This window comes from Rhopalosiphum maidis, chromosome 4, assembly GCF_003676215.2.
Source record: "Rhopalosiphum maidis isolate BTI-1 chromosome 4, ASM367621v3, whole genome shotgun sequence".
Lineage (NCBI taxonomy): Eukaryota > Metazoa > Arthropoda > Insecta > Hemiptera > Aphididae > Rhopalosiphum > Rhopalosiphum maidis.
Window position 1 is genome coordinate 10,738,215 of NC_040880.1, and position 27,149 is coordinate 10,765,363.

A 27,149-nucleotide genomic window follows, 5' to 3' on the forward strand; every position below is an offset into this window, starting at 1 on the left:
AATAATAATTGTATAAAATAGGTACATTATTGTTAGCGAATTTAGTGATGGTTATAAACAGCTGGTGTAAACGGTACATTTACTATAGGGTCCCGTCGCTTTGGAAATGGGAATAGTAGGACCAGTAGAGATTCCCTCATATAATAGATAAATATCAAAATATCATTATGGCATAAAGGCCATAAAGTGTAGATAAAGATGATTGGATAATGTATTTAGAATCATAATAATATTATATAGATTATTTCAACAGCTTTAGATTTATTTTACATTTTATAAAATATAATGTATTTAATAATAATAATACACTTTATTTTTTAATAAAAAAATATTTAAGTACCATAATAATATTTTTTCTAAAAACCCCCGTTTTCTGCTCCGGAGCCACCCATCACCAGAGTTCAAAATCCAGCACTAGGCAAATATACCCATTTTGGTGTATATATATATATAATATACATTATACATCTTATATTTTAATTCTTATTAGTCCGTATTTATTACATTAATATATTTAAATATGAATATAACACTCCTGCAAGGCCGTATCTGAGGGGGGGGGGGTTCAAGGGGTCCGGAAATTTTTAAAAGTAGAAATACTTTAGTGGTGAATATAGTTTATTGACTAAAAATGTTCAGCATTTATATTTAAAAAAATGATAGACCCCCCTACGAATTTTTGTTCAGTTACGGCCTTGCATTCCTGTCTTTATGTACAATAACGAAAACCATTAAGAATTTTGATACGACTGTATAACTTGTACTCTTATATAGGAGTATTTCCCTATTTTATTATTATACCTTACTAGGTACTCAGTACTATTGAAATTTTATTTTTTTGTTATTGTTTGAGACTAATAGAGATACTAATCTTTTACTTTCACCATTTTTTTTTGCAGAACATCATAATTGTAATTAAAATATTGTGTCGATAACAGTAGGTAGAGCGGATGACTAGGTGCATTTATGCAAACCTAAAAAGAGAAATTCAGGTTAAGTAGTATTTATAGGACATAAGTATTATTATAAATTATAATATAATGTCATAATTGTATAATATAGACAATATAATATAGTATAATATATATCTGTCATTTATACGTCCAATATATAGGTCAGATTATTAAGTGACTGCCAGTGATGCACAAAACTAAATATCTAAATACATTTGAGTTATTTAATAAATTTAATTTATTTAAATAAATCACTATATGATCCACGGAAATTAATTATTATATTATAACGGGCATCGTTCAAAACTGCATGTATACCGTTCATATTCGCATATTTTAGGACATTCAATACCACAAAATTTTTTTCTATTGTTAAAAGGGGAAATTTGGAAGGTCAATAATTCAAAATCACGCGTGATTAATTGACAAATAAAAATTAAACATTTATCGTTATTAAACAAATTTTTGTAAAAATAATTCAATTTATGAGATCTTATAATTTTGATATTAATTAAAAATAATTCAATATAATACAATAAGATGAAATAAAGTATGTATAGTAGATAATGCTTAGATTATAATAAATGTACACCCTAATGTTGTTTTCAAATATTCTTATGAATTTATGATTTTAATTTATTATAACTGGTGTTGGTGTACGATTCTGAACAATAATATAATTTTAGACAAATTTTTACTTTATTGATACATAACAGCGTGTGTGGTATCGAATAACAGTTAGATTTTGGGAAAACTGTGCGGATTTTAACGATGACCTTTTTTAAAAAAATTATTACAGATATGACGACCGCCGAATATACAACCTTATTCGCTATTACATGAGTGATTTACCCTCACGCCTCCAAGAGCACATTTAATTGCAGTCTCGGTGTATATTGCCGTAAGTATTTTTTGTAACGTATTCTAATAGTTGTTGACTGTTGTATAATTTATAGTCTTTGTATCATTCATTCATCAGTTTATCGTGATCTATCATAATCATAAATTGGGCTGAGCTCAACTTTTGGAATACGCTAGACGATGTACCTAACTGTGAACTTGGCTAAGGTAGTAAACCAGTAAGGTATCTACCATAGTTTATATAGATCCTTATTATAAAAAAATGTTAAGTATTCTTATGACTATTACACTTCATGTTATACTATAAAGTATATCTTCCTACACAAAATGTTGAAACAATTTAAAAATTTCACAACAATAATACACACACATTAAATATATTATATTGTTTTTACCAATTATAATATGCACAATATTAAACCAAATTTTCGTTCAAATTATAAGAATATAATATTATTTATGTACCTATATGGCTGACGGCTACGCCTATTCAATAATTATCAATACGCGTCTACCTATATATAATATATGTGTATATATAGTTTTAGTAGGTAATGTTTGCATTATTAAAATGTTATCATTAAGATATGTTCGTGTCATTCTTAACCTTGGAATTTGGATAAACACTAAACAATTAATTTACATTGAAAACATATTTTTTTTTATTATTATTCATGTGTCATGCTCGTGGGATTAGGACAATATATTTTAAAACATGTGGAATATGCACATAAATAAATGTGTTGAACAATTCAAAGTATATGCACCTAAAAAACCAACTATAAATAATACGTCATAATTGCATTAAAAAAAAAAATCAAATAATACTATAGTATATAGGCAATATAATATATAATATATATGCAACAATATTTTGAATATTCCATAAAAAATTACCAGGTATGAGGTAATATAATAATACTTATTATTAAAATTACTTAAATAGTTAAATTATTAAAATACGATTTTCAAAAAACGACCTTTTATTTACAATAATTGATATACAATGAAACCTCTCATAACGGATATCTCTAAATAACGAACATTTTTTGGGGAACGGGGACATTTTCATTACTTTTCTATAGGAAAACCTCTTAATACCGGACACTCTTATGGTATTTTAAATTTTGATTTTAATCATTTCTATCCTAAATTTGCGAAATTAGAAAATGCATTAACATACAAAATGATTTCGGGTCAAAATACGAAACAATAATCTAAACTCTAAAGTAACTGATTTTTTTAATATATGTTAGTTTTAATTTTTATATTATTAATTTTTTTTATCTTTTTAAAATTTTATCGCATTTCACATTTTTTGCAATTATTGTTATTGTAATACGAGTACGAGAAATATATTTTCGAAATATTAATACTCAAAACAAACCAAAATTACAATTTTTTTTTTCGTAAATAATAAATACATCATACATCTTTTATAATTTTTTATTAATATGTAATAATTTTTATAATATATATATACCTATATATTATAATTTTAATTTTTTTAATTTTTTTTTATCAGAATTTTTAAATTTATTCAATAATAGATATGTAATATATAATATTATATGTATTAAAGTAAATTAAAATTAAAGTAAAATATATAGTAAAATAAAATTCATAAATATGTAATTCAATTTTTTTTTCCACTTCGCCTATATGATTCATTTGGTTATAAGACTCACTTTTTGCTGGTCCCAAAGTGAGTCTTATAAACGACATTTACTGTATTACCTCCAATACGCGTTAACTATACTAAATAACCAACTAATAATTATCAACTAAAAAGAAAACCTACTAAATACGCATTACTAACTACATATGTACTTTAAAATCATTAATTTATAATACAAAAAATATTTTATTATTTTAGTATAATTAACCTATTTTGATTAGTAAATATATTAAAAATGTTCTCAATACTGATATTGATATCTTTTTCAATGTATAATATTGAAGAATTATTAAATTTTTCAATCTGTCGCGACTATAGTAGGTATAATATGTTGTAATAATATTATTATATTGATTAAATTTCCAAGATTTTGGCAGTTGTTGTAAAATAAGTCCGACATCCGGCCGGCCACATAACTTTGAAAAATGTTCAATAATTTTGGAGAGGCTTTCGATCTTTTTTTTGGGGGGGGGAGTGCTAAGCCCCCAAGTACCCCCCAATCACCGCATATGGCTCGGCCCCAAATCAAAATATTATGAATTTTCAAATTTTTTTTCCACCATTAATTAGCACGTAATTAACACGAATTTGCATGACCGAAATTAGAAATCGCACGAAATTATTTAGCGAGCAAAATCCAGTTTCCCACGTGCGTGAAGTTGGCCCCCTTCCACCACTTTACCCCAGGAACTTTAAGCTTTTTAGAACCAAAAAAGATTTTCATTTCATGGTCGTTTTTTATTCCAATTATTAGATTGTTTTATTTAATATAGAATCTTTTTTTTTTATTTATTCAATTAAAAATAATTTATCAAACATAGATTTTTATCTAATTAGAATAAAAAAACTGAATAAATCTAGAAAAAAGTTAGATAAAAAATTCAAAATTTAATAAAAATCCTAAATTAATAAGTTTATAAATTATAAAAAATTGTATTAATTGAATAAACAGCCAAAAAAAATGCCTGGAAATTAGTATTTTCTATTTTTTTGGAATTTTTTAATCAACAATGAATATTATTTATGAATATACACTTTTTATTAATATTACATTTTTTATTACTTTGAACTTTTTATGAAATAATGAATATTTTAATTATTTAAACGTTTTATTTCATAAAAATAATATTTATGTTTTGCCAGCCCGGCTGATAAAATTATGGGTTTAACCGTTAAACCAATTTCATGCAAATTCTAATTTTAGTCATGCAAATTCATGCTAATTATGTGCTAAATATTAGTGCAGAAATATTTCAATATTTCGAAATGGGCCGGGCTGGTGTAACGTACGTCAAATGTATTTGATGTACTACAATAATAACTAAAAACTTTATCATTATATTATATTTATTTGGTAATCCTAACTCTTGTATAGTTCATACGTGCTTTGATAGAAATTATAAACACAAACAACCTTGTATTTTTAAATGTTACCAATGACGGTTTTTACTGCCTAGATAACAGCTTTTTCGAAGTTCATGTTTATTATCTGAGAACGGGAATAAACATTGTTTTCGAAACATTTATTGAATATTGCATTAAACATTTCCTCATACGTACTACGTTTTTTTTTAAGTAAATAAAATATTAATGTTAAACTACACAATTTTTACACTTAATAATTCTAATGACATGCAATTGCAAAAAAAAATCTCGAAACAATATGTAACATAGAAAATTTTGCGTTCAGAATAATTCAATAATCAGAATAAATAATTAATTTAATTATATTATTTTAAAACTAGAGTATAAATTTATATATTGTAAAATTTAAAGATAAAATTATTATTCGGGCATACTGGAAAGTTTTATTGATATTTTAATTTTGAAAAAAGTTAGAATTTTAAAATTGTAGCCTTGTAGATAATCTTTTTTTAGATTTTCAAATTAATATTATTGGTTTCATATTTAAAATATCAATAAAATACTTCGAAATATCCTAGGGCCTAGATATTAATCTTAATTTTAAATTGTACACTAATTATATGTACATTATTGATCAGTTTACTCTAATTTTAAAAATAATAGTGAAATATATACTGAACGCAAATTTTGATATGTTATGCGCTGTATGTTAAACAGGGTCAATACTCAACACGTGCTGGTGCAGTAGCGCCTTCTTAAGAAGATGTCAGTGCAATATTTGTTTTCTCACTCAAACCTATCTGCATCATAGATAAACATTTTCACCTAAATTTTTTATGATTTGAGTTATCTTAGGGTTAAAACACTTACTACAAAAATTATAGAGGATAATATTTTTGAGGGAATGATATATTATAGGTTTTATATTTTATTTTATATTTGACTTGAAAAAAATGTAAATTTTCAATAATATTTAAATTGTTTGAGACAATATTTGGAAAAATTGATATGTAATACTTTTAAAAATATTATTTTCAATCGTTTTTGTAATGAGTGATTTTCAAAAACAAAAACAAAAAAAAAATGATTCTGCATCTGCATAAATGAGTTTTGTGTATGTTGCGCATGGGCCAGAGAGAGAAAACAAACAGTGCACTGACTTCCTCTTAAAAATGCATTTGATATTAACAAAGTAAAACAATAAAATAAAAATTATAATATTAGGTATATTCAATAAAAATACAAAAACTATAAATTTATATTAAGATAATTCAATAAATCAAATTTGAATCTGACTTTCCTTCAATAAGTTTCGATGAATTGAAACTTTCTGTAGTTTGCGGTTGTATACTTATATATTGATCACCAGCAGCATAGAAAAAAAAATATAACGAGAATGTCCGCCAGTATCGTATACAGTAGTTCTTCAATACATTTCCAAATTGGTTAGTTTATTATGGACAACAATTACGGTTCGAGGGGGGTGTCCAGATACCCAAAACACCCCTCTTGGTTGCGCCACTAGTGGTATATACAAAACGACTTGATGTATTGATGACGGTCTATAAATAATTAAGTATCGACTTATAAAGGGAATATTTATATGTTTAGTGATGTATGTTGCTGATCAGCAGCAGGCGGATAGTAATCTATAAATACAAGTACCAATTATCAAATAATATGTTTTATATTTTATATAAACATTTTTGATTACTAATTTCGCTATATTTTAAGTTATTATCTATTATATTAAATATTATAATTATTAATATTTGAATAATCATGTATAATCATAAAACATAATAAAAACATAATTGCCGACTTGCCGACTATTATGTCAAAATGACAAATTTACCCACTAAAACAATGAACCAGGTATCTTAACTGGAGGGGGGGATGTTAGACCACCCACTAAATCCGGTCCTGATTATACAGTAGAAGTTGTAACAATCACACTATTTTATTTTCACCTAACAAATGTTTTATAACTTTTAATATTTATTTTTAGTGTGTACTGTACTATCATAGGTTAGGTTAGTACACATAGTATTTACTAGGTATTTATAATCAATGGTTAGGCATATACATTTATAAATATATTACACATGTTTTCAATTTTTAAGAGATACCTATACATTTCTTGATATGTATTTTATTTTTTAATTATACCTACTCTTACAATCTAAACATAAAACTAATGTTTAAGGTGTATCCATATCGAACAATTAATTGTTATTAAAGAGGGCCACGGATTTAGTTAGTCCTGTGTACTCCTGTTGATACGTGTACATAATATAGTGAAATGTAAGCCACTAGCCCAGCTACTGGGCAAAATAGCAAATACTATAAAATATATAGTCGTTTATAGTATTTGCTAATAGACTACAATAGATTAGGTACCTAACATCATAGAATAAATTAATGAAAAAAAAATTAATAAATTAATAAATCTCTAGGATATGTTCTACGCACGGATAAAAAGAACTTTCTTTTTATCCGCGGTTCTACGGTAACGTGTTATTCTATAGCACGAACCGTAAACTAATTAATTTCTATTAATAATTTATGATTTAACGCGCATGGACCACTGAATATTTTATTCTGTGCGCGGAGCCATGGACTAAGATTTATTCAGATCTGCCCCCGATGGCCCGATAAGAGTGATAGCTGATAAGAGCAATCAAGTAATCAGGATCACGACTGTACAGACTTGTAGAATGTAGATAACACGCTCCGAAAGCCAAAACCGTACACGAATAGAAATATAGAATAGTCTGAATATAATAGGTACATTATTTAATATTTATTTATTTTTTATAACAATGTGTTCACGGTCAGAAATCGGACGTTAAAAAAAGCTTGTATACATATGAATCAATACTATCCACTTAGAATATTATAGTATCTGTGTGTAATGTTTTTCCTTGGAAAATGATTTTTTATGAATTATTTGTGTTATAAATGTGTAGGTATTAATAAATTATTAATATATCATTGGTTACTATAAATACCTATAAATTCCACGTTCAAATTAATTGTCTGGTCTAATACATTGTAATTAATATTATTTACATATGAATTTTGTTCATAATTGAAGTATACCATATGGTAAGTAATATACCTACTTAAATACTTAATTTTAAATAAATATACTTTTTGTATTTCAGAATTTATTATAAAAGTTGTTATACTATATATTTTCGTGTTACAATATTATGTATTTATTTTATAATTAGTGTTAGTCATGTGCAAAAAATATTATAGTGTGGCATTAATACTATAATTTTAAGAGCACGCATGTGTTGTCTTAGTCTCAGCAGAATACATTTTGTGATGTTAGCTTTAATATTAGAGTAAAATTACCTATTATCAAATTTAAATGTAAGAATATTATCTAAAAAATGACATATGATTTTATTGATATTATCATTTTAAAGTGAGTTATGAACATTTTAAAGTTGTAATATTTTACAAAGTTATAACTCTCTTTAAAATAATAATATCTATAAAAGCTTATGCCATTGTCTAGATAATATTCTTACCTTTAAATTTGATAATAGGTAAATTTACTCTAATATTAAAGCTAACATCACAAAATGTATTCTGCTGAACGAAAATTTGTTATGATGTACGTTAGTAAGACAGGAACAATAGATATGGGTATGGCGTCCTGTTAAATCAAGCAATAATGACTCAATATTATCACAGTAAATTTATCATATATTAATTATTTAATAACAATCCCTCTCCTTTCCCCTCTTTCACTGTATATTTAGATTTTAGCAGGTTCTTAATTTTTGTAATATTTGTTTCAGATTTCATTGATAATGGTTATTGCTCAACAGTCATGATAATTTAAAGGAACAATTTTCACTTCAGTCATCAATTTGTGTTTAAACACAATATTAAATATAAAATCAATGAAGTACATAATATTGCTATCAATGAATGGACCTCATTGGCTGATACCATTATTTTTGGAATTGATCCATTAATCATATAAATGGTAAATATTGCTATAGCATATTTGAATTTTAATTTGAGCAGGTTGAACAATGAGGGACTTAAAATATAATTGATAATAGTAGAGTTGAAAAGTCAATCATACTATATAGTTCCTAGATGACAGATCACTAATAAATCTTGTTTTTCATTGATTTAAATTCAACTATATTTAAGTTTAAGTTGGACATGGCATACTTTATGTACAAAATCAAATATTGTTAGGTATTTATTTTTTTGGTTTGGTACCATTAGATTTCATTATTTTGACGTCAGAGTTTAGTCCCGGTTCACAATTATTCATCCTACTTATTAATTTTATCTTTAAATCCACAAAGTGCTCCCTGCAATAACTTGGCTACTAATTTATAATTATTTATAAATATTTTATTATTTCTATTCAATAATATTTCAAATTTGTTTAGTGTATAGGATATAACTTAAATAGTTACATAAATATGGATAGTCAAAGTCAGCATTTAATTGATCACAATTATATTCAGCATTTTAAAGAAGAAATTAATGTTTCAAATCATATAGTTGACCATGATTATGCCTTACCAGTCATTACGTCAGTACCAGATAATGATGATGAAGATGTTCCTGATGCTGTTATTGTTGAAAAACCAAAAATTTACAGAATCCTCCCCGGCATTCAACGCAATACAAAAATATATGTGGATAATTTAGGCTATAAATATTATAAGAAAAAATTGCTTGTCAATACAATAACATTAATATGTGAACGGCAACGAAATCCTAGTCGTCCAATATGTTATGGTACAGCATCAATTAGTATAGATATATCGGATAACCACATTTCTATTCGAAATCCTCATAACCATGAGCCTCCTGTTATTGATCTAAATGTACCACTCTTAAGGAATGCACTCACTGAAAGAGGTCTTGATCCAACAATTACAACAATGTCTGTTCGGAGTATTTATAACAACGAAATAATTTGGTAAGTTGATTTTTATTTGATTCACTATGTTATGATATTGGAATAAACTCGCTTTAGTAACCATTAAGTAATTTTCTTTTGAAATACAAATATTTCAGTTTTAAAATATTAGTACTAGACAAAGTTTTCAGAATTAATTATTTTTTAAGTTGTTGATAAAATTTGATTCAATAAGCAGTACTTTTTATATTCATTAATCACATTTTGTTTTAAAATGACAAGGTAACCAATGTGATATGGCCCTTGTATATTAAAAATTTAGTACAATTTTATGATATTCAAATAAATTTGTTTACAAAACTAATGTAGTAAAAAACAGTCGGTGCAGGGGCAAACTTAGATTGGTTACTAGGTAAAAATAAATTCTTTAAAACTGAACCGGAGACCTAGCATGGTTAGGTTAAAATAATAATATATTAGGTTGTATTCTTTATACATAAGAATACTTATGTAAAGTAACTGATAAGTAAAAAAACAACAAACTTGTATCTTCAAATGACTACATAATTTTACACAAATATAACTAAAAAAAATCTGAGTAATTGTTTCGGTAACAAATGTAAATTTTTACTTATTTTTTTAAATTTAAATGTGTATGATTAGTATAGTGATTATATTATATTATTCAAACATTTAATAGCTATGACTTGATTCATTTTTAATGTTACATATAATTTTTATTTTTATGACACCATTGATACATATTTGATTATATTTTAATAAATATCTTTTCATTTGTTAAATTGACAGGCACCAAGAAGCGGCTAAAAATTATACATATACCCAAACTAAAGCAAGAGTAAAAAGGATGAGGAGATTACGGAAACTAGTTAGTTACATCAATATGATATATATTATCACGAAAGACGATAATTGGAAAAAGACGTCTTTAGATAGAAAACATAGTCAATGCTTAAAATTAGCTATTTATGTAAAGATATGTTAAAAAACTCATTTTTTATTAAATTATTTTAGTTTTACTAGCCAATGTTGTCATTTTCCACATTATTGTCTGACACTATTATAGTGTAACAACACATTTATTACTTATGTTATTAATAATTTTTTGTTTATTAACAAATAATTTCTTTATTTCCTTGGTATATTATCTTTCAACATTCTGAACCATAATAATAACACACCTTTTTCTTAGTATAAAATAATTGATAGAACTAATTAAAATAATTATTATTTTAATTATTTATCATTGTAAATTTTGGTTTCATATTTTTATAGTTAATAATATGTGTTTCATTAATGCCCAATGGTAGGTATTCTTATGATTATTTTTCACTATTACCTATAGAGTATCTTTGGCATCAATAAAATAATGTCTTATAATTTTGTTATTATTGTAACAATACTTTTTATATTACTTAAAATCATAATATATGTATATTTTTTTTTACAGAAATGTTGATTATTGTTGTTTATCAATTCTTTATTAAATTTAAACAACATGTAAATGATCTCTTGGTAATTGCTTAATTATTTTGTGGAGTGAGTGTTATTAGTTTTCATTTTAATTGAGTTATAGAAATAATTGTTTATTTTACTAATTTATAGAAGGTGCACGAAAATTCCAAAGAGAAGATACAACCAGACTGATTAAGGAATGTGGCAGCTGACCGGGGTCAGTAACTTCTTGGAATTCTTAAGAATTGTTAATCATATTGATGATCATGTTCAACAAGTTCCTTCGAGTATGTTGTTTTAGTAGTATTACATATTTATAATTACAATTAAAATTTCTAAAATAATTTTACTACAGCCTAACTCATTAAATAAGATGGTGTGATTTTTGAAAATGTATCATCATAAATTAAATTAATTGTTTTACTTAATTGATAATTATTGTTAATACATTATTATTGTTCAGTGTCATAATAAAGTAATAATATGGTGATTTTTATTTTTTACCCAAGTTTTATACTTAGCATTAAATTTAATTATTTCCTGAATTCTAATTATTGTCATTGAAAGTTTAATAAATATTGAATTTATTAAATTTGAAAACAAATATGAATAAAATACAACTTAAATAAATAAAAAATAATAATAATTCATAATAGTTATAATAATTATTATAGATTATAAATTTGTCACACTTTCTTTAAGCAGCTGCTTGTGTTGAATGTATTGAATAGTTGACTTCTTAAATTATAAATAAAAAATAAATATAGTAAATAAGTGATAATAACAGTCAGTTTAACAGGTTAACTACCATAGAAATAAAATAAAAAACACTAAAAAAAAAATATTATAGAAGGTTTATAATTTATTTTTAATATGCATATAACACTAGATGCCATAATTGATTATAAATACTTTATTCTATAGCAGTATAGTATTTATAATCAATGGTAGTACCATTATGGTACTATCAGTAGGTAATCTGTCAAAAAATCCTTTCAAAAAAAGTTGGACAAAATGTCTGGATTCAGTTTTTATAGCTGGACAAAAAGTCCGAGCTCACTTTTAATGTCAGACAAAAAGTCCTAAATACAAAATATTTTATATAATTAATATTTATTATATAAATTTTAAAATTTAAAAAATGTTTTTAAGCATTATATATTATATTTTCTTATTTTCATTTAAAATTATATAATTTATAACAATATATTAGAACAACAATATCAACATTTATTTGTAACTAAATACATATTAACAAACAATGAATTTTTTTTATTTATAAACTCGTCAATCAAAAAAAAAAAAAAAAATAGTATATCATAATTTAGTGGATTTCCGTTATATTTTTGTTAGTTTTACAAAAATATAATAATATGTGTACATCTTTAAATTTTTTAAATAAATATTAATTGGGTATATAAAATATTTTGTATAATCAATGGTTATACAGTTGGATTCAGACAAATATAATATACTTAAACTTACATTAAATTTGTTTAACCATACTAAGCATACTAATACCAATATCTATTGTTAAGTCAATGGTTTGAATCTTGAATAGCATACCTTTTAGAATTACAAAAGATTGTGTACATATTACATAATTATGTCTATTGACTACTTACATAGAACCATAGATATATAAAAATACAAATAAAATATACATTTTTATGTATCTGTGCGTAGAACATATTTCCTAATTTTCCATGTAAACCAAAAACTATTCTTGAACTCAAAGCTCAATGAACAACAATAATCACACGGTCTTGTCGGTCTTAGAACTTAGAAGACCGTGACAAATAACTAAAATTCGATAATGATGAAAGATAATACAAATCGTTTATAAACGTAATATTGATCATGGGTATATAAATTATTATAAGTATTTTTTATATCTGTGAATTAAGTCTATAAAAAGATATCGTATGTGTTGAAGTGTTTCTACCATAGATTAATATTACTCTATGTTCGAAAAGAAAACATATTTGGTAAAACGACACGTAGAGTGAACGGCTTAAAGTACCAACCTGCAAAGGTGGTCTTATGGTATGACATGTAGAGGCAGCTAAATTTGTTTTTTTTATACCAGACTCTAGATTAATTTTCCGGAGTAAAATGTAAAAATGACGGTGATTACCACTCACAAATAAATAGTCAAATATTTTATGATTAGTTTCAATTGTTTCAAAATATGCTGCTACTATTGAAGAAGCCATGTGTAATTGTCATGGATAATGTACCGTATCACACTATCACATAATGCTAGTAGAAAATGTACCAAAATCAAACACGAAAAAAGAAGGAAGACCTTTAACGATATTTTATTTTGTTATAAATTTCATACATTATTTTTATACATTATTATTATTATTTTTTAATTAACTGACGCTTGTATTGTGTATAGTCAATTTTATTTATTATTATTATTTTTTTTATTATTAAATACATATACATTATTTTTTTTATATGAAATAACGAGTTCTTACGCAAGTTTTAAATTTGGCGTGAAACCAGTACCCACCACCAACGAGAAATGGCCACATGGGGCGCTGCAGTTATCCTCCCACCGCCCGCCAGCCGTAACAGTTTTTTGTTATCGTCTGCCTTCTGCGTTTACTATTTCGGTTATTTTGAAATATCAAAATTTAGTCTACGAATTACAACAATACAATCAGTAACTCAGTTTCAGTTATCACTCATATATTGTTGTATTAATTTCGTTTCAGAGTTAAATAATTCAAATGTACAATTTACTTTATCAAAATTAATTGTGTATATCCTATTTTCGTCTATTTTAATTTTGTTCAAAAGGTACTACAATTTATGAACTGCTTATAATGGAAGTTTTGGCATTGATTATAAATAATACTATTTATAATCAAATGGTTTTAGTTTACAGTTTACAATCCCAAGATTATTGAAATTGTGATTTTGAAAAATGATTTAATTCAAAATTTTCTTAATAATATTTTGTTGATAAAATTCCTATTGAGAATAAAATATAATATTTTATAACTGTAACTATAAGTAATAAATAATATTAATAACTATTTTCTTGTTTGTGTTAGATTTTAATACAATAAATGATTTAAAAATATAAAATAATGAAGAAGGCATCTTTTGGAAGACGTTCGTCAGCAGCTGGACGAAATACTTTTGGTGGTTCCACATTTGGAAGACAAAATTCATTTGATGGCAATGATATGAGGTATTTATTGATTTCTTTAAAACAATTATTTTAAAATTTATTTTTATGAAGAAAATTAGGCAATTATAACAATGACTAATTTATTTATTATTAGATTGAGTCGTCGAGAAAGTCGTGGTATGGAAAAAAAATCAATGCTTTTGAAACCTGGATTTTCAGCAAAAAAAAAATCTGCCTCATCAGAAAATTTATCTGCACATGATCCAAAGTTATGGTTATCAACAGTGAAGAAACCAGCCAATCAACAGAGAAATACTTTAGTTCGTTCAACTACATCCATGAATATTACTGGTATTAATTTAGTTGCGTCTACACCATGTGTTACACCGGGACTTAATCCAAATTTACCTGGAATAAATTCTAGTTACAAGTAACTATATAATTTACTGAGTTTTCAATTAATTTTATATATATCATGCAATATAAATTAATGTGTTTGTAGGAATCGAAGGTTGAGCTCAGAATCACGTTATAGTAATTATGGTGGAGTAGTTAAGAATAGAAAAGAAGTGCGACCATTGACTGAAAAAGATTTTCAACAAACAGCTATACATAAAGTACTAAATATAATTATATATTTTTTTATGCTTTGTCTCGTTAGAAAACTGTACTTATTTGTATATTTTGTATGAGTGCTGAACTTTAGGTTTTGTATATGTGAAAATCTAACCATCATCAAGTATTTGGTAGAAAAGTTCCATGTAATATGAAGAATGACACGCCTAAATTTGTTGTTCTTTGTTTTACAAGAGCTGAACATACCAAATTTATGTTCAGCAATTCATATTAGGCTTGGTTAGTTATAATAAAAGAATAAATTGACCTATATTATAAAACCTAAAAATAAAAATATTGATGTCTTGTTGAAGGTATTATTATTTTCTGTTGATATTTCAATTTTGGAAAATTTGCATGCACTTACACACATCATTAAGTTGCATGTTGTCAGTTGTTTCATCTATGCAAACCCATATTTTTCTTAAATCATAAATAAAACTAATTATGGTTATTTTGATAAAACTACAATTCTAGCACATTAATGATAGTTATTTTATTAGTCCTCTGTTTATTGCTGGTTTTATAATTTCTGGCAATAATTATATATAGTTGAAATATAATGTACAAAATATATGTAAAAATTTCATAAAAATTATGTAAAAAAAAGAACCAAATGGGAAAAAAGCAAAATAAAGTTTATTTTATTAAAATCAAAAAGATTCAAAATGTATTTATATACAAGAATTATCTTTCTATCACACTCCTTTATAAAGTAGCATTTATTACAAGATCTTAGCTTTAATGATTAGTTATAGTTACCTGTTCTCTCATGAGATAAAATAAAGTTAAATTTATTACCACATCTTTATATCCATAGATATATTTTTATAGTTTATTTGAACAAATACATTATATCAATAATTATCATTATGTAATATATAATATTTTATTTATAAATATAATATACTTATTTAACTTATTTAATTTTTTGTTGTAGATTCAAAACTATTTTTTGACTGCTCCTAATGCAACTCACATTCTGAATAATGGTAGTATGAAGCCAATGACAACTACTATGTTTACTGATATGTGCGAGTATTTATTACATAAGCTTGACAGAAATCAAGTATTAAATAAAAGTAAATACATGGAAGAATTACCCAAAATTATGAAAAAGTACTATTATAAAGGAAAAGTGGATAAATCATGGCTTATTACCGGTAATGTTTATTATATTTTAGACTTAATAATAATAATAATACATTTAAAATAATTTAAGTATAAGGTTCATTGTTAGGTTGTACATTTATATTAAAATAATAACAGGTCAAAATTGTTAAAAATATACTGTTTTGATTAAAACTGTATATAACTGACATAAGAGTAGGGTGATTTAGTAATATGAATTATTCATATACCTTCATGTCCTCATCTTATTGAAAAAAATATACTCTTATGTTTTTTAATTTCATTAATATTAGCATATATGTGTTTAGTCTTCAAATAAATTGATGTTAGTACAATATGTAGGTATAGTTTTTAATTAAAACTTGATTATTCAAGTACAAAGCTTAATCCATAACTTGATTATGATTGATATACCACTTATTTTTTTTTTTAACATTTAAATGTAGATATTTAATATTTACTAAGGATATATTTTTATTTTATTAACGACTCTAGTTAATGCTAGCCATTCCTTTCCACAAGTAGTTGGTTTACTTCTTTGGTTAGTAGAGTTATGTGAAACTCAAAATCGATTTAATGTTATGGATACATTGTATCCAACAATGCTCGATCCGGATTTGTCTGAAGATGAAGATTATGAACAAACAGTTGAATTTAAGGTAATTATTACAATTTTATTTTACCTTTTAGAAGTAAACTTAAATATAAACAATTATCTAAAACAAAATATAGTAGGGTCTCTATAATCTGATCGGGGAAAGAGGTTGTCCAGATAACCGATTTATTCGGATTACCTATGACTTCCCTTACATGAGGCCATTTTCATGTACTTTTTTTGACAAAAATGAAATCACTATAAAGTATGACAAGCGACTAATAATTGTTATCAACGTATGGAATCCGACGATGCTTGTGTGTGATATACAGTCGTAATATCATTATGATTATTATTTTATTGATCTACTTAAGTACAATAATGGAACAGTGGCGATGTACACTCTAAGCCGTTTGGATTACTGGGTCTTACGGATTATCGAGACCCTACTGTATATGTAGTATATAACTTAAATTGTTTTATAATATTTATTTTCATCAATATACACTTAGATAATTTTAATTTTCTGTTACAAAAAATTATTATTATTATTAATTTATTATCACAAATTATGTTTAATTTTATAGATGTATTTGCCGTTTTTATTAAATTCATATCAAGTTGAGAGTAGAGGATCTGGTAAACCAGCAGATCAAGAATTCCTCAAGAAACAAGAAGAGCTCTTGTTGGAAAATTATAGTTAGTTAATGTTATATTATCTTATGTTGTTGTAATTATAATGTAATATTATTTCTTATTTTATTTAGAAAATACACTTGGTATTGATGAGGAAGCATTGATAAAATTGGAGGAAGAACTAAATCATCATAAAGAAGAGCTAGATTTACTAAATGACCTTACTGAAGAACAAAAATTGGAGGTATAGTTAAATAAACATCATATCTAGAAAATCGAGAGGCTTGCATATTAGAATTATAAACTCAACATATTTAATAACTTTCTACAAAGCCGTAAAATTATCATTAGTTTTTTTTTTTATCTGTATTAAATTATTAAAAGCTTTCTAAATATACTATCAGAACATTTTTTGAGTACAATAAATATTCAATGATACTTATTAAAAATTTGAATCTTGTTTATTTTTATGTATGACTTGTTAATTGTATGTTAGAAAGATACTATGCATACAGTAGGAGATAAAAAACTTAACTATTAAGTTTTATTTTATTAAATTATAAAATACTTGTTGCAATTTTCAAAATTATATTTATTTATTTAAAAAGTCCAAGCAATATAATATAGTTAAAATATATTTATATTTTCAGGAAATGAAAGCTATGAAAGTTGCATTACAAAAAGATATTGCAAACTCAAAAAAATATATCAAAGATTTACAAACATGTCATGGAGAAGTACAGGAATATATTTCAAAGAAAAAAGATGAACGTGTTTTTCAAGGTATTAATTCTTCAACCCTATTAAACCTTTATTTTTTATACTGATTATAATAGTAACAATTTTAATTTTGGTTTTATATTTTTATTAATATATAACTTATCACTATACTTATAACTTATATAACTATCTCTAGTGTCGAATTTATCTATGAATTATATTATAGTCTATTTTAATTTTAATATTTAATGTTAAGTTCAATTATTGTCTTCTGAAATTCGACCATAAAAAGTTAGCAAATTCATGAAGTAATAAGTGATTATCACTATTACACATTCTATAGTATATTTATATACTCTGTTTCATATAAGGGTAATCTCAGGCAATTAGCTTCTGCGTACAATGGTAGAAATGAGTGTGGCTAACATACACCAATGGCTGTGCTCTTGGGAATGTAATTTTATTATTTTTATTATTTTAACAATTGTTAAACTCACATTTCGTTAAGATAACAAGTAACAACTTAAATATGTACTCTATTTTTTTTATTTATGGTGAATCATCTGATTGTCTAAAACAAAATCTAATGACAAAAACTGATTTAATTGAGGGTTTTAGTTTGATCAAATGTGATGAAAACCGGTAGTCGCTTTAAGTTTAAAAATACATTAGGCAGAGTATTCTTTTCTATATTTACTGTGAACAATTTATATTTGTGTTATAACTTTTGTCTATCAAAGACAAGTAAACTAAAAAATGTTAATTAATTTTTTATACTTATATTATCATTTGAAATATTGTTTAGAAAAAGATATTGAAAACTTACAAAGGGAATTGAATGTAGTCAATAGTTGTATAAATGGTCAACAAATTACTCAAGACGATAAGAAAATTATTGAAGAAGATATTATTACTCTGAAACAAGACATACAATATGAATCAAATTGTTTAGAAGAATACTCAAATATAGTATATTCTGAAGATTTAAATGTTGTTGACGTTAGATTAAAAGTTAGTATTAATTGATTTATTTAAAATAAGAATTTTATTAGTTAAGTTGTAAAAAGTGAAATACTAGAATATCAGAATGTCATCCTTTGTCTAATGTGATGATTTATATCAGGGGTGGCTACAAAGAGGCTCATAAGTTGCACGCGGCTCTTGAGTCAGTCTCATGTGGCTCTTGATGTCTAGCTTGGAGTAACATTATTATTAACTATTTTAATCATGATTTAATTACTGTAATTATTTCATTCATAAACTTATAATTGTTTATTGTTTAGCTGGATAAATTATTTGTACAGTACAATAAAATGTGTGCTGAAAATATTGTTGTATTACCTGAACTTGAAAATGCAATAGCCGATAAAAATGTACTTGCTGTACACATAAGAGAATCTTTAAAAGAAGTGGATGAATTATTGAAAAGTTTAAAAAACAAGAATGTTGAAAAACTGAAAGAAGTTGAACACAAAATTGCTTCTATACGAATAGAACTAGATTCAGTAAGTAATGAATTAAACACAAATAAGTATACTAATTATAAATTGTTATGTGTACTTATGAAATATATTATAATTTTAGGCAGAGCTGGAGTATAACAAATTAAAGAAAATAGCTGAAAAATTGGATCCCGAACGTGAAGCTGATAAAAAACGTTTGTTAGAAATAACTGATCGTCAGTTTGAGGTAATTATTATTTAATATTCTTATGCCAGTATTAAACACTTATCCTCAAAAAGACAAAATTGTATTTTATCATCATATAAAGCCCTATAGACAGTATAGACCAAGAGTTTCTAATATACAGCCATCAAATGTTTTCGAATTGACATGCCAACCTTATAATGTCTTAAAAATAATATATTAGTTTTCATTGTTTTTAATTTATTACTAAGAAATTAAAAAAAAAAAATAAAAAAGGTTGGAAACTCTTGATTGAGATTATAATATTAATTTTAACCTCAATTATAAAGTAGTAATTTTCACTACTTTTCAAAATAATATTTAGCTATTTATAAGATATTTGAAAATACAGTAGAATATTAATTATTTGGACTAATTAATTTCAAGGCTGACCTAGATAAACAAATATTTAGACAATTGAATCATGAAACATAAATGTTATACATTGTATTAATTATTTATAATATTATTAGATATTTGTGACAATAAATAAATTATTTATGTCATAAAATTAAAACATTTTTTGGCTCTTGAAGTCAATTCCAATGTGTATACAATATACATATAAATTTTTTATTAGTTTTTAATGTCATTGTACAAAGAACGCACTCGTTTAGCGATTATCTATGGGTATAGAGAATACAAAAATAAATTTGACAGTTATTCTAAGTTTGGTTTTTCATGTTATATTTCCATCCTAGCGATAGTTTTCATCCAATTTTAATACAGGAATGTGTTTATTTCTGGCTTAGTGAGGTTTCCGTCTTGGGGGGATAAATTTATATGTATTTGATAAAAAAAACCAAAGAAACTTTCCGTATAACAGGGTTTCCGTTTTATCGAAGTTTTACTATAATTTAATTTATTATAACATTGTATCCAATAATTATTTTAGGCAAAACAAGAGCATGAAAATAAGTTGTATGAGATTCAAGCTGAAATAAAAAGTATTAATCTCGATAACACTGAGGTTAAAGTCAAAACAGAAGAAAAAAATAACTTATGTCAGCAGTAAGTATGGTTGTTTAATTGTATAAAATACCTTATTATATATTTATTATTTATATTGTTATAATTTAATTTATAATATATTTTTTTAGGATTAGTGAAATGGAGGAAGAAAAGAAATACATTTATACAAAAACCTTTAACTCTTTGAAAAAACATGGGGAACTCATTGAGGAAACCAAAGAGTTAGTTAAGGTATACGGTATTTATTATTTGTTAATAATTCAGATGGTTTCATTTAGCTTATTATTAGGGCTTAGAAGTTAAAGAAGTTGATTATAGGGCAAATTATGTACTAAAAAAATGTTAAATATGAAAAATTCTAAAAAAAAATACTGAAAAATATCAATCATGTATAACAAATTTAACAATAAAAAAATAAACAAAAAGATTTATAATAAATGAAATCAATAACTTATCAACAATAAGATAATATTTTTGTATATTGGTGTGGTATAGATTATATGCACATCACACTGTTTTTTTCAAATTAATAATATTAATACTAATAAATACCTAAATAAAAGAATATGGAGTTTTATATTTAATATTATTTAAAATATATAGGTTAAAAGTAAGGGAGACTATTTTGAAGAATTTTAACATTTGTGTCAATCGGATCAATAAATTTATTTTTCCCAGAAAATGTGCATTACTTTCATAGTATACTCTATAGTAGAACATTCTCTAACTTTTACAACAATGTATATATAATACTTAATCTAAAAAATATCAGCATTAAATATTTTGATTTTTCTTACTATCAAACTAGTGTCTTGTAAATATTATAAAATGTCTTTACTGTTATCGGATTAAAGTTTTAAAGGTGAAAAACTCAAAGACTGATGGTTTTAATATGGTTTCTGCGAAATTTATTTTTCATTATTTTATATTTTTATTTAGAAATAGACTAAACGATTATTTTTCTTCAAGCTGAAATATTATAATTTATAAAAAACCAATATATAATAAGAACTATCATAGCTTAATAAATTAGTAAAATGGTCAGATAATTATACAATAATATTTTAATAAATGGAACCTACTTTTTTGAATAATTAAGTTAAATATTTTAATATTGTGCTATTTTATTATAACTTTACAGAAACTTAGTGACCAGCAATTACAGGATATACAATCTATTAAAAGCAGTTATATCCAAAAATTAAATTTATAATTTGTATGCTTTAGAATACTTTTGTAAATTTTTATAGCTTAATAATATACTTTATGAATTAATTTAATTTTATAATTTTATATTTTTGAATAATATTTTTATGTTTAGAATTACAATAAATGATTATATAATGAATTTATTATTTTAATATTGTAAACAAGTTGAATAGGAATTTATATTTTCAATCATTCATCTTAATTTGTATACTATTACTACAGGAAAAACATTTTTAATTTATGTTTACAATTGTATATTGGTGTTAAACTGAATTTCTAAAGAAAAAAAAAACAATGAAAACAAACTAATTGAAATTTGTTTTTAGTTACATTATTGTTTATCTTATTTAATGGGTCTGTACATCATTGATAAAGTGTACAGTGTCTAGTAGTCAGCTGTGTGTTGATAATTGTATGATAGAAACTTAAAAAAATTATTAACCACTTAGAGAGTTGTATGCACTTGTATATTTTTTTCATGAGTGATCGTATTATATGTTAGGTGTACAAAAAAATAAGTTTTATTACATATTTTATGATTGTAAGATCATATTTCATCTGTATAATGCATATATTGTTGTACTGTTGTCAAACATGTATTTTGGAAAACATTTATATCGATTTATTTTGAGAAAAAATGTTCCATAATCATATAAGTACCTAGCTATTATAAATACTAGTATTTATAATCAATGGAATTATATATATATATAGTGAATTCCGCTTAATGTGACCACATTGGTTCAGATCATTTTGATTCTATTATTGGTTTACTCCATAAAAATTTTTTTTTATTGATGAGTTTATATTTATAAATTTATATAGTATGATTAAAATTAAATTAAAATAAAGTAAAGAAACTATCTATTTTGATTATATTTGAGAATCTACTAATTTAATTTTCATATTAGCCTGCAATTATAATCCATATTCAATTAATATAATATTTACATGATTTTTAATTATTTAAAATTAAATAAATAATAATGTATGTACATTGTACCTATACATTTTTAAACAACTGAATAGTATTGTTTTCGATATATTTTTGAATAGCTCCTTTTAACTTTTTCAAAACAATTCTTGTTTCTTTTTAGTGAATGTTTGAAATACCATTAAAACGATAAGAATGTACTTAAAAATGATTCAATTATCCGGTACTTGGTGATTCTAATAAAAGGTTAATTTAATATTAGTAACATAACATCTGGTTTGGGATTTTCAATTTTGATTCCAATAAATGGTTGATTCTATAAATCAGTGATCACATTAAGCGGAACTCACTGTATTTTTTAATTTTAGCTATAGTACCTATATATTTTTTTACATTATATAATATCGATAAATAAACTTCTACTAAAATATTTTATTATACTAACTTTAAAAAATGTTTGTTGGAGATTTATAATCGACTATCGTAAATAGTATTGTATTTGACCAATTATTCACTACATTGAGTTACATAACTTGATACGACGTACTATGAGATATTGTAAAATGGTGAAAAGTATCGAAAGCGTACCCCAAATGGTTTAATACGTTAATAGTGTTTATGCAAAATGTAAATCGAGTACCTATGCAATTACTGTTAATTCTGATAACCGTTTTAATGACACTTCTATTGCTTACCGATTTTATTTATTTATTTTTAATTACCTATGATGTTTCTGTACTAATCGAACAAAATAACAAATTTAAATATTGTATCACCTTATCTCAAATATCTTAAATAAGTGTGTATGTACGGTTTATTGTGTTATGTATATTTACCACATCAGACGATTAATTTAAATGCTGGTAGTTATTCATTATTATTAATTACCAATTATAATTTAAAATTTTTTTTTATACAGGAAAGAAACTTTACCGTCATATTAATATATTTATAGGGGCATCGTTAGGTATTCAAATTCGTTATAACTGATGTTGTGGTTATAGTTGGTACGAAAAATTACTAGCTAATTCGGTTACTTCGCTCCATTAACTGCCGTTCATTAGAACAACACAAAGAATAATAGTTATAATTTTAAATTAACTAATTTGCAAGATTTTTTGTTTCAATTTCTTTACGACAGTGTAGTTTAGTATGATAAAAAGCCACATGATCAATATGAAAATGCTAAAGGTCAACAATATTTTCGTACCTACGTCAAATTTGTTAAGCTAGTCAACTAAAGTACAAAAGGATTGCATTGAGTGATTAAGTGCAGCTGTGATGTTAATTTTAACTCAATGGACATTATATATATATGAATTTTTACTGGATGTAAACTACTACGACAATTATTGAAGTATTACTATACCTACCTATTACTATCTACCATTAAATCAGGTGTATTGTGTTGCAGTGCAATATAAGGTACTGTAATTAAAAATTTGTAATAATATAATATATATATTATTATTATTATTATAGACAGCTATTGAATAAATACCTATCAATGTAAATATTAATAAAACATTTTAAATAAAAAAAATTAACCAATTTAAATAATCATACATTGAAAAATAATAATACTCATATTTTATCAATTATTTTTGTACGATATGATTATGATGATTATTAATTAAATAACGAGTTTGATTTATTATTACTTTATTGGTTATATTTAGTTCATTCGTGTACAATGAAAAATACAAAGGGCTTAATAATTATTATTGAAATGTACTTACGTATCATTCGTATGCAGATAATCTAGAAGATCTTAAGAAGAAAGTGCCCCTCCCTTTTTATATTTTACGAAAAGTCAAGTACGATAGTCGGAATAGTCGGATGAATAACTTTTATTCCGTATTTTATACTTTTATAAAGCCGTTAAAATTTGGTTGAACTTGTTTTCAATGTTTATTGTCTAAAAGTTATTACATATTGTAGATTTTATGTTTATTTTTGCAACACGTTTTAAATACCTGTATAACTGTAAAAGTACAGAAAGATTTACCAACCACGCTCACCTCCATTTTTTCCTAGTTAATTTATTCAAGTCCTAATTTTTGGAATTTTTAAATATCTAGATTCTAGCTATATTATAGCTAAAAATTATATTATTAAGTACCATATTTTCAAATTCATGAGATTTTTCTTACTACTTAGGGTGTTTTGTGGTGAAAAAATTATAGAATTTTCTATTCCTCAAATGAGAAATCCTTTTTTTGCTGTAAATTGTTTAGTGTATACTTTTTTTTTAAATGTTTTTGTATCGAATTTAAGATAAGTAGTTTGAAAGTTATTAAAATATTTATATTTAGGATAATAGTCCTTATTTTACAAATATTTCTACAATAAAATAAAATATATGTTATATCATATTTAGTATATTTTATTATCCTCAGATCATTGATAGATTTAAATAGTTAGTTTTAAATAATTGCATTATTGTAGAATAAGACAAATTGAATAATGAGCATGCTTGGTGAATTATATACGCGATAGTTTCAGCTTCCGGTTTTCGTCTCCTGCGGAAATTGGGGTCCGTTGTACCCATATAAATGCACTGTAACGAACGGTGTGTAGGCAGTAAGTACCTACGTATATCATTACAATGCACTGTTCATCCGCTCGTCGATCGCAAAGAACTGATTTCGCATTGCATTGCACACTCGTACAAGACAAAGAATACAGCCAGTGATAAACAACAACCAACAAACGATCGGGCCATCGGAAATCGTGTGTTTTACGGTCGTTTCCTACCATGACGTATTTTGATGTACCTCATTATTTGGCAACATGATAATATAATGATAGGTAGGTACAATACTCATATTATACAGTAATATATAATAAGCCAAATTTCGAGTAGTTCTGTTGCATTATCGTGCGGATAGAGTTTGAAACGTAAAACAATTCTGGAACACTTGAATGCGAATTCAAATTTTACGAAGCAATACGCCATATTATTGTATTATGAAAGTAATTCGTTAAGTGAATACAATAATATCCATTTGCGCGTTTCCGTGAAACTTTCCCCCGTTCGGATTCCGCCATACGGCCGTTATATTATTGTACATTATCTCGTATCCATACATTACAAATTTACAACTATTACAATGATGTACATTATTATTGTCGTTTATTTAATATTAAGTATGGTGCAATACTGCAATGTATAATATTACGTATTTACACCTACGATGTTCAGTTTCGAACGTTTAGTTAATGCCTATAGCGACAGAAATGGTCTTACGCGTTCGAAAGATTTTTCACAGACAATAAATAATTCACACACACACACACACACACAAAGATTGGGTAATGAGTATTATGACTGCAGTTGCAAGATAATATCCAAATGACTACAGCAGATCCGCCCGCAATAGTGATGTGTAGTTAAATAACCTATCCAGAACGCCGTGTTGCCTTGTCAGTATTATTAAAACGCATAGGTATAAAAAACGATTAATATTAAGAAGACGTAGTGCCCGCATATGTTGTCTCCGTCGTACACACGTGCGAATCAGCAAATGTTCGTTCACCATTTTCAATATTATTTATTAGCCTTTGTAAGTAAGTTATGATATTTTTGAAACTGTACATTTTAAAATGATCATAACTTACTTTAGAAATAATAATATCAATAAAAGGCTACACGGGGCTGTGGATAATTATCTTACCTTTAAATTTTATAATAGGTCAGTTCACTCTAACATCAAAACTAACAGCACAATGTTAAAAATGGTTAACGAAAATTTAGTTTGTCGCATGTGTGTAAGACGGGAGACAACACATGCGGGTTCTACGTCCTTTTAAGATAAACGGAAAAATATAAATATAGATGTATTGAAATTTTAGCTTTATTAAAGCATCTTAAAACAACAGCGATTATATGTATTTGTTTTACAATGCGGGTGTTTTATTGTGTATTTCATCACCTTTTTAAATAGTAAAAACGTAGCGATTTTCAATCATGGAGTTGATTTCTGTAAAAAAGTTTGGTCTTGTTGTTACCTAGGGATGGGGGAGGGGAGGAATTCATATATGCATTTTAACTGGTTTTAAATTATCTTATCTAATATGCAACCAATATGAATTTATTCGGCAATATGAATAATGTAATAAATTAACTGTAATGTCTATTTTTGTAAATTATATTATGATTATTGCGCGATTAGATAAGTATCTAGCTAGGTATTTCTATGTAAGATGTGTGGTTAGGTTATACATATTTTCTAGTATATTTTATATAAATTTGTTGTAAATA

General features: G+C 25.1%; 2 protein-coding genes across 4 annotated transcripts; both read left to right on the plus strand.

The window, feature by feature from the left end:
* Nucleotides 1-7,595: 7,595 nt before the first annotated feature.
* LOC113556939 lies at nt 7,596-11,735 on the plus strand. Of its 3 annotated transcripts, none has more exons than XM_026962186.2 (6): nt 7,596-7,965; nt 8,673-8,863; nt 9,285-9,823; nt 10,574-10,652; nt 11,235-11,323; nt 11,390-11,735. In XM_026962186.2, exons 2-5 carry the CDS (start codon nt 8,861-8,863, stop codon nt 11,241-11,243), a joined length of 630 nt encoding a protein of 209 aa, XP_026817987.1. In that variant the 5' UTR covers nt 7,596-7,965; nt 8,673-8,860; the 3' UTR covers nt 11,244-11,323; nt 11,390-11,735. The 3 variants fall into 3 exon arrangements, with proteins under 3 accessions (XP_026817987.1, XP_026817995.1, XP_026818001.1); XM_026962194.2 differs by having other exon boundaries at nt 7,598-7,644; XM_026962200.2 differs by lacking the exon at nt 7,596-7,965 and adding an exon at nt 8,541-8,564.
* Nucleotides 11,736-13,890: 2,155 nt separating this feature from the next.
* On the plus strand, nt 13,891-22,031 carry LOC113556933 (kinetochore protein NDC80 homolog). Its single transcript, XM_026962173.1, has 15 exons — nt 13,891-14,050; nt 14,308-14,447; nt 14,542-14,817; nt 14,890-15,004; nt 15,943-16,165; nt 16,629-16,792; nt 17,316-17,427; nt 17,496-17,608; nt 18,015-18,147; nt 18,890-19,095; nt 19,368-19,589; nt 19,669-19,773; nt 20,666-20,781; nt 20,871-20,973; nt 21,884-22,031. The coding sequence occupies exons 2-15, from the start codon at nt 14,344-14,346 to the stop codon at nt 21,953-21,955; spliced, it is 2,064 nt and encodes a 687-aa protein (XP_026817974.1). The 5' UTR covers nt 13,891-14,050; nt 14,308-14,343; the 3' UTR covers nt 21,956-22,031.
* Nucleotides 22,032-27,149: the final 5,118 nt, after the last annotated feature.

Coding starts and splice junctions, on each gene's coding strand:
- LOC113556933 (XM_026962173.1), top strand. CDS start 14,344: ATGAAGAAGGCATCTTTTGGAAGACGTTCGTCAGCAGCTGGACGAAAT. Junction 14,818..14,889: donor GGAATAAATTCTAGTTACAA/GTAACTATATAA, acceptor ATGTGTTTGTAG/GAATCGAAGGTTGAGCTCAG. Junction 20,974..21,883: donor AAACCAAAGAGTTAGTTAAG/GTATACGGTATT, acceptor ATAACTTTACAG/AAACTTAGTGACCAGCAATT.
- LOC113556939 (XM_026962186.2), top strand. Junction 9,824..10,573: donor TATAACAACGAAATAATTTG/GTAAGTTGATTT, acceptor TTAAATTGACAG/GCACCAAGAAGCGGCTAAAA.